Consider the following 14,727-nt stretch of genomic DNA (forward strand, 5'->3'; position numbering starts at 1 on the left):
GTCTCCCACACCGAGAGTCCGGCGGTATCGCGTTCTCGCATTTGGATAGAGCGCAAACCGAACGGGAAATTTCAGCGAAAGTTGGGCTGCCGGCCCGAGAAAACCGCTGCTTTGGGCCTTTGACCGTTCTTTTGGGATCAGGGTGCAAGTGACTTGGGCACAACGGCGGCTCATATGGTTCGTTCTGTGAGGTTGACAAGAGGTAAGATTTCCCAAATGTCTGTGGGCGGTTTTGAGGCGATGGCCCGAGACTCAACTCGAAAGCCAACAATTTCTTGTGTGGAAAAACTCAAAAAGATTTTGGCTTTGCTGTCAAGACCGCATTGCCTCGGTTCCGAGCGTAGAAGGTCCAATGGGCCGAGTCCGTCAAGCCAAGAAAGATCTTTGAGACGGACCTCAAGAGGCCGCGACTCAGCCTTAGTAATTAATGAACGAACCATGATTGCGTGACGGCAGTTGCGATGAAACAAGGCAAACTTCAGTGGTAGGCAGGCTTGTTTACTGTCCAATGAGAAAAGCTGGGTTATCTAGGCCTCGGTTGATCAACTTGGGACATCGCCGTTTGAAGTTCCAAGACTTTTTGACATCGGCGATGTTGCAATCCGCGAAAGAAAAGAAAATTGCACATCTAGGTGTAGAGAATGGGCACGTCCATGGAATTACACCGAAAGCCAGCGTGGCAATCTGTCGTTAGTGCAACTGCCACGCAGTCTGCCAACGTCCGCCACCCGAGACCGTGCTTCTTGTCAAAATTATACTTCGATCACCAAAAGGCAAAGAATGGCGGTCTTTCGGGCTTTCAATGGCTATCTTGCAGCATACAGGTATGATCTTCATTTTCTTCTACTAACACCTCTGAACGTGGGTAGACTGGCGAGTGCGAGTGAGAAAGGTTGCAGTGGTTCAAGATAGCGGGCGAAACTTGGCATCACTTGGACACATGAAAGCAGGTTTATTCGGGACCATTTGGGAAGCTGAAGCGGGCCAGACCGAAGGTATGATACAGAAACGATGTAACCTCAACTATAATCTACCAATCGGCCTAAGTTTTGCAAGCACAAGCTGCAGCCTTATCGGTTCAGGTGGAGTTCTAGCACTGACCTGTGCCGGAGCTAGAACCATTTCGTAAAATAAGATCGCCGTTGTGATGCATGCCGATGGCGCAAATTTGCCATGGATAGGTTCAGATCGCATAGCAGTGCGCCGAAAGAATGGCCGTTGGAGGCGAGATGCCTTCCTTCTGCAGTGCAACCACACACTGCCCTTCTGCCCATCCTGTCAGCATTGCCTTCCACCGGCGGAAGGTCTTTTGGGAGCAGAGGCTGAATTCTAATGCCCGGTCAGCACAACCCATCTTTACGGGGCTTCATCAAGCTTAAATGGCAGCCGTCAGCACTAGAGAGGCAATCCAACATAAAAATAGTATCCCGATTAAGGAAAGTCGCAAGCATATGCTGTGCTCATTCTAGAAAAAGATGCGGGACGTTGTAGATTAAACGATGTGGCCAATGGGAGATATCCCGCGTGCCTTTTATCCCGAGTTGCTACCCTCCACTACCCATTTGAGCCTCTTCTGACATACATCGATCGAGGATGGACTCATGATCTCAAATCCCCACCAGAGGCAAGGATCATTCTGTTGTCCGGCACATTGGACGGACAACTGATGTCAGCTCTCCTATGCCATCACGTCAACCACAGGCCCAGATCCAAATTCAGGGAAGTGTGCGACCCCTCGACGGCTCGGCCTGAAGTTTTGATGATTGGATATGTCGGTATTCACAACGTACCGAGCCAACGTCTTGGTAACTCAAAGTGCACCTTCCGCTTCCTGGCAGAAGCAGCATCAGCATCCATCGTGATCACATGCAGAGTGTTTAGCCCGTCTGAACTCAGTTGCATACACACCTTCTCACTCAACACCTGAAAGTCTGCTTGGTGAGAATGGCCAAGTTGACGCCCTAAGCGAAATCCTCAGCATGTGTCACGTTGCAGGCTACGGCGCCATCCCTTGTGGTGCCCTGCACCTCCAGTTGGGCTGAGGGTGGTCGGTAGACTTTCCCTACGGGAATCCTGAATCCCAAGGGACGAACCCCGTATCCGTATCCGTTGGCTGGACGGGAGTTGACCGGCTAATAACGTGCCCAAACACATCCAGCTTTGCTCACTGCTTACTGCTTTCCTATTTCTGCCTTCGGACGATGCCAACGATTCAGTTGGTGTGTGTTGTCACCTCTCTGCCGTGCCGCAGCTCGCGCAGCACAAGTTCGGCGATAAGCACCCCCCAATCCCTCCGCCCAGCTCTGCTGCTGTGCTACTTGACGTTTCATTGGGCAAAATTGCTGCCAACTACGAATAAGATGATAGCAGTAGAGACCGGGTACGTCGGACGACCATCTCATGTCCCGGACGCTGTCACGGAGCTGCCTCAGAACGTCAAAACCCATTGACCGTCTGGGGCGTGATAGGTCGCATCCAGTAGGAAGTGGCTGGATTGGGGCCGTGAAGGTGGTGTGGATTTCGCTTTTCCGTCAATTAGTTTTGCAGCTCGAGATCGGACAACAAGGCGCCATAGCGGTGCAAACCTGCAAAGACGACTACTGCTGCGTGGCAGGGATCGTGCATGTATCCGCGCGGGTGGCGGGCAGACCCTGTCGCTGAAACCTCTCCTCTAACTCTATCAACTTACACACAGATCCGAGTGACGCACGCCACGAATGGTCTTGACACGGCAATGTTGTGTTTCCGGGATGACCAGACATTCAGCCTCCTTGGAGATGGCACTTGCACACCACCTCACAGGGCAATCAAGTCGTCAACGTCCCCGGCCGACTCTTCCGACCAGGTCCTGGCTTGCTCGAATGCCTGGCATTGTTTAACCTTCCATCAACCCACCCTCGTTCCGCCGCCCCTCCCTCCCCAACGTCCACCATCGATCACATCAAATATCATTGAGGTGGTGTACGGCGATACGTCTGTTGTTGTCATTCACTCTCTTGTGCAGCGTTCTTTCATCAACTTCTAATACTTCGGATCGCCATCCAGGCCTCACAGTATCTTCCTTTCTCATCGCGTGCTGGCATGGCTTCAGACTAATTTCAACGCAAACCGAGAACACACTCTTTGAGAGGCACACGACGCCCTCAACCATACCACATCCAACATGTGGCTGCTCAAAGTCGCTACGATAGCGGCGGCGGTTGCAGCAGGGCTGCAAATTGAGCCTCTTCAACTGGCAGAAGTGGAATATGCAAAGAGGCAACTGGGAGATGCCACGTCCTTCATCGCAGAATTGCCAACAGGGCAGGCAGCAGATCCGTCTCCATCAACATCATCTGCTGCACCCACGACTCCCCCTCCGCCTCCACCTCCTCCGCCGCCACCGCCGCCTACCACAACATCAACAACATCGTCTAGCTCGCCGCCCCCTCCACCACCTCCGCCGACGACAACTTCACGGGCGACATCTTCGGCCGTAAGAACAACTTCTTCGGCAGCCCCGCCTCCACCACCTCCACCACCGGCGTCAACATCACCACCGCCTCCCCCGCCTACCGCTCCGACAACTTCAGCTCAGCCGTCAACTGTCCCGGCACCGGTATTTACGCCATCGAACCCTCCACCACAGTCAACCACGCAACCCCGAGCATCAGCACCGCCGACTGCGCTTCCAGCTGTTACTACCAGTGCCGCACTGCAGCCGCAACCGGCCCAGGGAGGGGCTCAGAATGGGCAGCCACCGCAGCAGAGACTCGTTGACCCAGCTGAGGGTGCATTCATCGGAGGTGTTCCGACGACTAACATCGATGTCCCCGTGACATTTTTGTTTTTGCTCTTATTCAGCGCCGGAGCGTACACGCACATCAGGATTTACAGAGCCAACGCGAAGCGGGGTCACAAATTCCTGCTCTCAGATCTCATGTTCGACTTTTGCATGGTCCGAAACGTCACTTGCATCATGAGAATCATCTGGGCTTTCGAGAAGGCTCGTGTAGTGATTCTCATTGCTTTGATTGTGCAATTCGGAGGGTGAGTTTTCCGCCGCATTTGAGATGATTGATTGAAACTTACACATACTAGTGCTGTGGTTGTCATGGTGGTCAACATATTCTTTGCTCAAAGAATCATCCGGTCAATTCACCCCAATTTTGGGTGGCATCCTTTCTTCAGAGTTGCGACTCTCTTCTTCATTTTCTCGGTTCCGGCTGTCATCTTCAACAACAGTACGGCACTGGGAGTCTCGTTCTATCACATTGAAGACCAGGACCGCGTCGACACTGCTCTCAACGTGCTCAAAGCTGGAGTATCTTGGATCATGTTGCTTGCAATCCTTCCTGTCGTTGCGGTTCTCTTTGCCGCCGTGATTCCAGGACCTAAGCCCGAGAGGTTTGGTGTTGGGGACACTCATCAGAAGATTGCAGTTTTGCTAATCGGCGCCATCCTTCTCATTGCGGGTCACGCTGTCCGTCTGACGTCTATTCTGAACCCCGAGCCGCCCGATTCGACGGATAAACTTTTGAGTAAAGAGGTCTTCTACACCACGGGATTCATGTTGGAAATCCTCGTCGTGGTTTTCTACGCTGTCATCCGAATCGACTTACTCTTCCATGTTCCCAATGGTTCAAGCCAGCCAGGTGACTACTCGAGGAAGCCCAAGCCAGGAGAAGACGACTACGAAGCTGCCCTTCTCACCAAGGAGGAGATCGAGGACGAACTCGCGGCAATGGGTCATCCATATGAGATTGTGGACTCATCGGGTCTGGGTAGAGATGGATCTGGACGAACCATTGTCGCATTCAGTACCCGCCGCATGAACGGCGAGAAGCCTGTTGTCTTGCCTCCTCGACCACAAGCATACAGTCGTGTGCAGTCGATCAGGGGCTCTGTCCGGTCTGTTCGTGGCTCGCTTAGGTCAGCCCGCGGCGGTATCTCGCGAATGATGTCCGGTCGCATGACTCCGGCTCCGTACCTGAATCAGGTTGATGTCGCACAACCGGCATTCAACGAAAATCCGTTCGGTAACGATCATCGGAGCCAGTATGGTGTGGCGCAACCGCTTTTTATCCAGTCCAGGTTTAGCAGATATACGGATCCTGACGATGAGAGATCCGCCTTGCGTCCTGAAAGTCAGGCAACATCTGGCGAAATCCCCTTGACGTTTGACCGGGATGGTCTCGGATTCGAAGAAGGACGGTCGAGAGTAGCGCGGCGGTCTTCGATACAAAAGTTTACAGCGATGGAAAGGGAAGGCGGTCCTTTGAAATAGACTATTAATAAGAGACATGATTTAAGGTAGTGTTTTTACAAAGCCGGGCTGCTCGTAAGGGTATCCGCATTCATATTGATATTTTTTGTACATAATTGTTAGCCATGTTGTGAATAGTAATTCAAGATTCACGACAGTTTCGCGCTGCAAGGAGACTTTTGTAACTCAATTTGCTTAGCATGTGAGGACAACTCCAGCTTCAAAATTGTTCGTTCGTCACATGTGTCGTTAGCGTTCCAGGCTCCATGGTTTGCGCTTAGGGGTCTGCTTTTTCTCGCAGACCAGGGCAAACTCCTTGATGCTACTTCACGGCAGGATGACCACAGACATGTCACTGGATCACGATAGCGATGCAGTCGTGATAATATTATTGCCCCTCTCAAATCAAGATGTATTAAGACTGAGAGAGAATCTCCAATTTGTGTATAGCCGTTGAACACCATTCCAGTACGGACCCGGCCGTAGTGTACCCTCGCGCCCATGCTCGTATGCCAACATATCATACATGAAAATTATCTCCGACTTTAGTGTTTCTTGAACGGAAACATGCTCATGAGCCCTGCCAAAAGACCTCCACCCCCACCAGCGCCCGCGTCCTGGGCAGCGGCAGCATCAGCTTCGGCCTGTGGGGGAGCAGCGACTGCTTGACAAACGGTAGAGCCGGCAGCTGCGGCGCCAGCCGGGGGTGGTGCGCCGGGTGCTCCCGGGAGAGCCGGGACAGATGTGCCGCCAAAGACTGCGATGCCTTGATCCAGGACGGTGCTGAGGGCGCCGGCACTCTTTTGCGCGTCGGCGTTCAGCTCCTGGGGGACTTTGCTGACGAGAGCCTGGGCGAGGGCGACGCTTGCAGACTTTTGATCTTGGAGCGCAACGGCAACCAGTGGCGTTGCGCCGAGCGAGTCGACTAGTGATTTCTTTGCCACAACATCGTTGATGGTAACCTTGACGTTATTCGTAAGCGCGTCGGTCGCAGCCTTGAGATTCAGCGCGTCCTTTCTGTTGAGGACCTCAGAGGCTTGAACTTGTGTCGTCGCGTCCTCGATTGAGGTTTTGACGTTGCCGACGGCGCCGAGCAGCTGGATTCCACCGCCCAGTGTCACGGTTTGCGTGTTTTTCACCGAATTGTCGAGTCCTTGCAGCGCAGAGTTGATGGTGTTCAGAGCGGCTTGGATCGTGGCAAGATCGCGCTTGTACTTGGTTGTAATGACGGGAGCGCCGAGGACCGTGGCCGCGACAAGGGTGAAGGACAAGAGAGAGCGGAGTAACATCGTGACCTGCCTGCCTGCCTGCCGGTTACTTGAGTATCGTGGCCCTGAAAGGATTGAACTGCTGCCTCCTTCGGATCAAAAGAGAATGTGGGTGCGGAAATAATAAAGGAGGAGCAACTTCAGACCATCACAGCGTTGCGCAGTAGGCTATGTTGCGGTGGATGTAGGCAGCTGAAGAGGGGAGTGTAACGCCAGCTGAAAAGGACCTTGACTACGAGGGTCCATATAATGCGAATGCGGGGAGCAAGGACAGGATGATGGCACACGGCCAAGGCTATCACAAGGCGAGGGCCAGAGACTTGGCTGCCGCAGGTCCCGATGTCACTAGTGAATCCAGCCTGATCTTTGGGTGGTGCTGGCTTTCATGAGGCAAAGTTGAGACGGCCTTGATTTTGTGTGGGAGTATTGCCCTCTGCCGTGAGACTGCTGCCTCCATGGTCCCGCGAGCCGGGCCACCTACGGCAGGCGACTTGAATCCATAGTACGACGTTCACCTAGTCGGCGAGCTACGCGATTTGGTGGATTTGAACCACCATGCAAATTCCCTAGAAAGGTAACTCTCGTAGAATCCCTGTTTCATGTCCCGAAAGTCCAGACGAATCTGAGTGCATAGTTTGGCATCCAGCATTTTGCCTTTAAGCCCGCCCACCGGGTCGACAGGTGGTCGTAAAGAAGATGATGGTCTCTCCATTGCCAAGTTCCATTGTTTTCAACAGGAAGATCAATGTCATGCAATTGATATCACTGTAACATCAATTGGCACAGTAATTGCCTGTCCAGAGATCAACGTAATGAAGGAATAGAAGCCTGCGCATTGCGAGGGAATGTCGTTGAGTCAGTCGTTGGGCATGCAGGCCATCGGATCGGACTCCCCCAAGTCACATCGAATGAATTTCCCGATTCAACGGTGATACAACCTTGACTGCTTCCACGCCGTCTCATCTTTTCTCGTTTTCGTTTCAATTTCCGCACAGGCTTTGTTTCCTTAAACGGGGAATTATTAGGTACGATATTACGAAATCCGAGCCGCGATCATCGCCCCATCTTCCGATGAGTGGAGCGCGTGGACAGCGATCCCTTTGAACAACGCTCGACGCATCCAACCTGTCACTAACCAGACTGGCGGAAGATTTACAAAAATTGAGTTGGAGAGAAAGATTTGTGCAGTTCCGACCAGGACGAACTGCTCCGCCCGTGGTTAATGTGATCACAGAGTCATTTTGGACCGGCCCCGACCGCCGATATGTCCCCGGGTCGAGCCTCTCTGTCATGGCCATCAAGCATACCCTTGTTTGTTTCAAGGAAGCTCAGACCATATCAGGCCTGCGCGATGCGGCTGTAAACCCGTCGTTGTATCTTAGTGTCGGGCCATCATCTGGAGGCTGTGGACAGTGCATCCACTATTGACGTGTAACCGTCGTGTCTGCCAGTACTTGACGTTGGGCAGATTTTACTGATCTTGATTTTCTGCTTTCAACTGTTTGTAGGGAGACTAGCGCAAGTCTAGTATTCAGCGAAGGTCCCGGTGGTCCATGTATGATCAGATGTCCGTTGCAGTTGCGATAGCGTGGTGAGACTTTTTGTCGGCGCCGACAGATAGACACGACCTCCCATCCTGTCTCTCTAGGTTTGGACTTTTTGAAAATGCTTCGTCGCATCTTTCTGTATTCGGAGCACAACGATATACACGAAAGGAGTTTAACTCCGATGGAACCATGATCGGGATTGTGTCTACCTATTTGACTGGAGTTCGGAATTCGTGGGACAGGTGAAGAGTGAAGAATTCCCATTGGCTCGCTCGCTGTTTGCCGGGGTCTTGGCGTCAAGTGTCAAGCTCCAAGAGCATTCCGAGCTTATTATGAAGGCCAATGCGATGTCATCAAACACTCTGGCCACAAGTTTCGTATAATCCGTATCTGGCAAGGCTGCGCCGAGCCATCCGAGGGAGTTGTAAAGCAACAGTTGAAGTAGGTCCCCGCTTGTTTGTGACGTTCATCACACGTCTGCCTTTCATCACGCTGAAGTTCACACCGTTGGGTCGGCGTCCAAAGTCGGGATCTTCGTACCTTTCGTGTTCCTACCCCTCGTCGCAACTTCGATTACGTTCCATGCCATCCCAGAGACTTCCAAGGTCCAGCTGCATACTTCACGCGTTGACTATTAGCTAACCCAAAAGAAAAGGCAATGTTTAATATTGAGGCCCAAACGGTCCCTAGATAAACCAAACTTCTCTAGCGCGAGATCAGGGTTGCTTCGCCGGAGAGAAATAATCGCCGTGAGATCTGTGTTCGTGCCAAGTGTGCCGTTGACACAAACAAGCTTAAATCAAGGCAGCGAAGTCTCTTTCGGGGCCGGCAGTTGTGTAGTGACACGGCAACATCCGCCGTTCGACATGATGCCCTCGCTATTCGGCCCATGCCAAGAGTATTGGTTGCCAGTCCGCGGTTTTGACATGATGTTTTGACGGATGTCGTAACTCTTGGCAACGCCGCTATCCATAAGCCGCCTTTGATTCTGACAGACCGGCCATCGCTGTTCGGGCGACTCACTGACTTTGAGTCACGCAATCGTCTGATGTGCAGAGCTCCACGCGATACCTAATTTGGGGGCCAAACTACAACTTCTTCTCGGTTCTTTGTCTAGTTTTACACATATTCCGTCGATCTTAAGGACTCGGCCGATCGAAGCCGGGAGTCTTTGAAGCATACTTCGTTCGCTAATTGCTATCATACGAAGGCTGCCACTAACATACTCACAGCCCACATACGCACTGTTTCTCAGCTTCAAGCCAGGGACAAAACTGGGTTGAAGCATATTTTCCTACAGCAAGTCACTGGAAGCCAATCGCTACCTATGTAACAATGTTTTCTCTTTGACTTGTTCCCATTCACAAGGCAAAAGCAGGGTTGACTCAAGTCCGGTAATCACGAGCTTCACTGACGGAGCATTTGTCTGGCCTCAAGATCCAAAGATCGTCAATGATTACCACTCTTGTCTAGTGTGATCAGAGGTAAATCTCAAAGATGTTGTGAATGTCCAGTAATGACTTTTGAAGGTCAGAAAAATGTGAGTTTTTACATTGGCAAGTGTCATGTTAAGAAGGATGATGCGAAGGTAGAAGAATTTTATCGCACCAGTATGTACTGAATTCTTGAAGACAGGACCCAATGATTTTTTACATTTACACACCAGACTCGGAACTTGTATCGCGAAATTGACAGACATGTCTGGTATTGCACCGTAAGCGGCTACGTAGTGATGTAATGCTGGGGGAAATGGCCCCTCAAACATGTGAAAACAGTCAATCTCGCGTCTCGGGTCATCCGCGAAAATGGGGTCTAAGATATATTTCCTGTGCGATCGTGGTATTCTATTAAATAGTCCAGCACCCTAGCTGTGAGCTGGATTGACACCGCAGTCTTAGGATATTTATGTCATATAGAAACGAGCTGATCATATGCCTCTTTTGATATCCATCTCTTTCACAAAGCTCTGAAGCTCTTTCACGACTCGATCTCCGAGCTGTTTGCCTTCCGCGGTAGAAAGGAACATCTTGTGGTCCTTGGAGATGTGGTCGTCCGTCCACATCTGACCGCGACCTTCCTCACCCAGTCCAAGGCTTGAAATGTAGATATTTGCCCCTTGCTCCACCGTCCGCGCAACCGTGTTGTTGACGATCTTCGCCATCATTCCGACGACTCCGCTGTTGGCTGAGTGCCGCGAGAGGTCCGAGTTGACCGCACCAGGGCAAACGGGAGCAACAAGAACCTTGGGTTTCTTTTCAGTGTCCTCGATACCTGGGAGGAACGCAAGGTGCCGCATGGAATATTCAAGCATAAGCTTGGTGAGGCAGTAGTGCCTTTGGCCTCCCATGACTCCCGGTGTGAAGGCCTCCGGTCTTGACAGGTCACGAAGAGGGGCTGCCGAATTGACGATAGGTTCTATGGTAGAACGACTGGCAAGCCAAGCCGCGCCGGAGCTGACCAAAGTGAGATGCGGTCTTTCGGCGACCGAGGCCTTCTGCACCAAAGGAGAGGCGAGTAGCAGAGGGAGAAGTAGCGTTGAAAGCAGTGTTGGCGAAATGGCGTTGACTTGCAGGCTGCTCTCATATCCTGTTTCCGCCTGATTGTATGATCCTGCTAGCAGCCCGGCACTGATGATGGCGTGATCCAAGTGGTTTGTCGCCTGCCTCAGTCTATTGACCCAGTCGTAGACTGAGTCAGATGTCATCTCAACGACGAGAGACGATGACCGGCGAGGGCCCTGAAAATACCGAACTTGATGCTAGGTGCTCTTCGATGGTCGCTTTAGTTGTAGCTGCCTTGGTTTCGTCTCGGGCTGTGATAATGAGGGTAGATGTTCCCTGTGCTGCTAGCTTCTTGGCTGCCTCAAGACCGATGCCTGTGGAGGCCCCCACGACGAGAATGGTGAGCCCATCAAAACGTCGAGAGGATGGCTTAGGTGGGTGGAAACGGGCTGTGATGACCTTCAACATGGTCTAGGAGGGAGAAATGGAAAGGGGTAAGCAACAACATGAAGTACTGAGAGGGCATCAACCGATCGTGTAGGGCATCTTTATAATTCAATGATAAACCCATGATGTGGGTTCGATCTGTTCATTCCATTTAGGCTAGTTCCAATTTGTGGCGTCGTCCAATAACTACACCGTTCTTGTCGGGTTCGAGATGTTACCCGATAGCCCGTCACCTGCAGGCTGGAGTAGTGGAATGAAGTCCTTCTCGTTGTCAGATCTTTGCCAAGCCCTTGCCATTTGCTACCAAGGAATCCTCAATAATGCTTCTTTCCCGCTTTCTTGCGCACCCGTTCTCCTAAGCCAGCCATGCCCTTTTTTTCCTTTTCTCTGATCCAGCACACAATGCCTCTGAACGTTTTCCTGTCAGTTTCAGAGCGAGGAGCAGCGCCGACGTGGGCCGGCTTTTGTGGACAAAGCCCGGCCTCTTCCCGATGGAGGATTCCTTGGGGGTGGCCGAACATGAATGCGCGGGTAGACATCCGAAAAGTGGGAATACTCGTAAAGCGCACGGGCTTTCTTATGTAGGTTGAGATTGTCCCGTGTGTGGTTCTCTGTCTAATTCGACGCTAGAAACACTGTAGAAATGCTAGTAATTGCATGAGTACACGAAGATCTTGTGGGGTTAATCGTTACCCAGTTCAACGATTGGAAGGAAAATATTAAGTACTTCTCGTAGTTGTATGGCCCTGTCGTGGCCTAGATATTGTCAGCTTTCGAGCCAGACAAATCGGTCGCATGGTCATTGGCCACCGACCAAAGCACAAGAGCAACTTACCTTACCAAAGCAAGATGCGTTGTAATTTAGCCCCTACCAACACTACATATGTCTCCCAAAGCTCTGCGTCATGCCCATAGACCGAATGGAAAGCATCAGCCCAATGATGTCTCACTTCTGCGACAAGCCTAATTTGAAGCCCATCCGATTGCGCAATAATGTCTTCAAGAATACTTACTTGGAGTTGAGAGTCTGGCGAGCCAACTCATCTCAGGTTTAGGACCTTATCTGAGTATTTCTCATTTGCTTTGGCATGTGTGTCTCCGTCAGGAGTGGTTTGAGTATACTGTCTCGGCGGTCAACGGAGTCCCCGCCGACCAGCACAATCAAAACAGCAGGAGATCCCGAGATGGGAAATCGCCTGGCTCGCCCTCTCAGCCAAGACTTGTCTGCTATGTTCTTTGGCCCACAGCTTTCTAGAGTAGGTGACCATTTCACTTGCCTGAAGCATCCGCAAGTGACAAAGTCGGCAAGGCTTCACGACAGGTCACCCCAAATAAGTAGAGTAGTTTCCTCTTCCAACTTCGCTAATGTTACATTTTATGATCACTTGGTGGCCAAAGGCCGCAGTTTTGTGATTGGTTGTAATTGCTCCTAGTTCTGGTGGCAACTGTTCATGTTCTGTTGTGTTGTTCCGCGCAGGCCGTGGATCGCACGGTGGCTCTGGGCGCCACGGAAACCCCGCTTCGTGCTGCGCCATCGGTATGCCCCATCAAACCGAGCCCGAGATACCTAGCTCGACTTAACTGAGACTCTCTCGACAGCGAGTCGTTTCATTCTCGAGTTGATATTATTTGATTACTAGCAATTGCTGGTAGGCCATTGCCGATCGTTACATCTCGGGCGAATCCCAGCTTTGCTGGCTAAGCTGGAGACCTCACGCCTTGCGGCCATGGGCTGAGGATATGGCGACTGCACCGGATTCTTTGGACCCTGGGTGGAGGATCTGACGAGAAATCACTAACGAAGTCGATCAAGTGAATATTTTGATATAAAATAGACCAAAGTGAGGTTTCGTGTCAAGCATGGAAAATGCAAGGGCTCCGCGGGTGGGTTGCTACGAGCGAGACTACAGTCAAGAATGGATCGCTCCAAGCTCGTGCCAGAAGCTTTTTGATTTGTATCATTTTTAACTGACAACTATTCGGTTCTCTGAGTAGTTTGGATAGGTAATTGGTAGTTTCTGCTTCCAAATTCCAGTGCAGGGTCCTTGAGAATCGCCCCACGCCTAAGTTTCCAGAATACCCATTCGCTGAAGCTCGGCAACCGACACATATGGCCGTTCAAATCTTGGCTCGAATTCATCCTTGTGCTTTCCAAACCCATAGCCTACTGACAGACTCGGTAGCAAGCCTTCCGGTGCATGTGCCCCAAACGACAAAAAGTGTGGCAGTAATGAAGGGAGTACGTAAGGATTCTCGCCGTCGCCGTACAGGAACTCGTCCAAGTCGTCATCAAGCCAGACGGCACGCCCTGGTAACGCTTGGAATTCACCCTCATCTCGAATGAGTAGTCGAGGTCGTGTCGCCCGCCTCCGCCAGTCTAAGGTGTCTCGAATGCCAAAGAGGAGCTCTCTATAGTCGCCACTGTCTTTCAAGAACCAGAGGAAGCTAAGCTCGACCGACAGTAAGGTCTGCGGGAGGGCAGCAAGAAAGTCTAGCAAGTCTTTCTGCTTAACTAGAAAGCGCGAAAGTCCAAAATGTGATAGATTCTTCCACGTCTCGATAGGGAAAATAGATCGCAGGGGTATGAAGTGATCGGCTGTCGAACTTTGGGCCCGCCACGGATCGTCAGGGTTATCTTCTTCGTCGGTCTCCAAAGTAAAGTATCGCAGATCACTAGCAGCCTCCAAAGCCTTCTTCAGGCGCCCATTGCGGAAAGCACCGTAGCCATTGTACTCCTGATCGTCCATCATCAGGTTAAGCTTAAGCGTGGTGAAGCCTGGCTTTTTGATAACGGCAACGAGGTTTTCGTATTCAACGGCCTCAACTCCAAATTCTGGTGCATTGAAGATAGCACACGGAAGCCCAGTGCTGATCAGGTTGCCGTCAAAAATGAGTTCCGTAACACCCGTGCTTGTCGACTGTGCGAGAACTCTGACGACATGGCGAAAGCCACGCCATTTGTCCTTCACCTCCATGTACGTCTCCGTTGGGTGCCCCAGTGGGGATGTCTTAACAATCTTTTCGTTCCAATCCCAGCCGTCGAACTCCTCTCCGTGCAAAGGGGTTGGCCAACCACGAGGAAGCGGATAGACAAAGCCGTCCGGAAGAGCACGAATAGCAGGAGTTGAATACAACGGGTTGAAAAGCATGGCGTGGGCTGCAGGTGTGAGAATAACTCTCTTCAGGTTAGGGAACCTGTCATTTTTCAAAGCCCATTCGAAAGCAACTGCATCAGCCGAAGGATTAGACAGCACGTGTTCTTGCTCTTCAAGTAGCTTCAGATAATGTGCGTAGGCGTCTCGGATAGGCATCTTTGCGGCAAGCTGCTTCGATGCCTCGACATACTGCGGCAAAGTCTAGACATCGTGCTGACGTCTGTCTTCCAAGCTTTCGATGGCAGTATGATAACATCTGTAAAACCAGAAAGGAACACCACGTGGACGCTTGATCCATGGGCTATCTTCATCGTCTCCTTCATCGCTTGAATGGTCGGAACCTTGATCAAAGATGTCCCAGTCGCCATCATACCTGTGGTCCCGATCCGATGGTGTTTCGTAGCGAGATTCATCCCAGATAATCTCGCGGACGTCGTGGCGGAAAGTGTCGTGCTCTGCGACCGCGCGGAACACCTCCACGTTCAAGGGGCTAGCGCCTATGAAGACGCGCTTGAAGCGAAGATGAGGGCTAGCGAGATTGGCAAGCTTCATGCAACTCAATCG

The 14,727-nt window shown here is 51.6% G+C and overlaps 4 protein-coding genes across 4 annotated transcripts; 1 reads left to right on the top strand and 3 right to left on the bottom strand.

The window, feature by feature from the left end:
• Window positions 1-3,163: 3,163 nt before the first annotated feature.
• Window positions 3,164-5,266, top strand: COL26b_009247 (uncharacterized protein; the record flags this gene model as incomplete). Its single annotated transcript, XM_053181982.1, has 2 exons — window positions 3,164-4,029; window positions 4,171-5,266. 2 exons carry the CDS (start codon window positions 3,164-3,166, stop codon window positions 5,264-5,266), a joined length of 1,962 nt encoding a protein of 653 aa, XP_053034098.1.
• Window positions 5,267-5,790: 524 nt separating this feature from the next.
• On the bottom strand, window positions 5,791-6,534 carry COL26b_009248 (uncharacterized protein; the record flags this gene model as incomplete). Its single annotated transcript, XM_053181983.1, has 1 exon — window positions 5,791-6,534. One exon carries the CDS (start codon window positions 6,532-6,534, stop codon window positions 5,791-5,793), a length of 744 nt encoding a protein of 247 aa, XP_053034099.1.
• A 3,453-nt stretch (window positions 6,535-9,987) lies between these two features.
• On the bottom strand, window positions 9,988-10,764 carry COL26b_009249 (uncharacterized protein; the record flags this gene model as incomplete). Its single annotated transcript, XM_053181984.1, has 1 exon — window positions 9,988-10,764. One exon carries the CDS (start codon window positions 10,762-10,764, stop codon window positions 9,988-9,990), a length of 777 nt encoding a protein of 258 aa, XP_053034100.1.
• Window positions 10,765-13,071: 2,307 nt separating this feature from the next.
• Window positions 13,072-14,319, bottom strand: COL26b_009250 (uncharacterized protein; the record flags this gene model as incomplete). Its single annotated transcript, XM_053181985.1, has 1 exon — window positions 13,072-14,319. The coding sequence occupies one exon, from the start codon at window positions 14,317-14,319 to the stop codon at window positions 13,072-13,074; it is 1,248 nt and encodes a 415-aa protein (XP_053034101.1).
• Between the last annotated feature and the right edge of the window lie 408 nt (window positions 14,320-14,727).

The sequence above is a fragment of the Colletotrichum chrysophilum genome (genome assembly GCF_026319265.1).
Source record: "Colletotrichum chrysophilum strain AFK26 chromosome Unknown scaffold_87, whole genome shotgun sequence".
In the NCBI taxonomy this organism is placed as follows: Eukaryota; Fungi; Ascomycota; class Sordariomycetes; order Glomerellales; family Glomerellaceae; genus Colletotrichum; species Colletotrichum chrysophilum.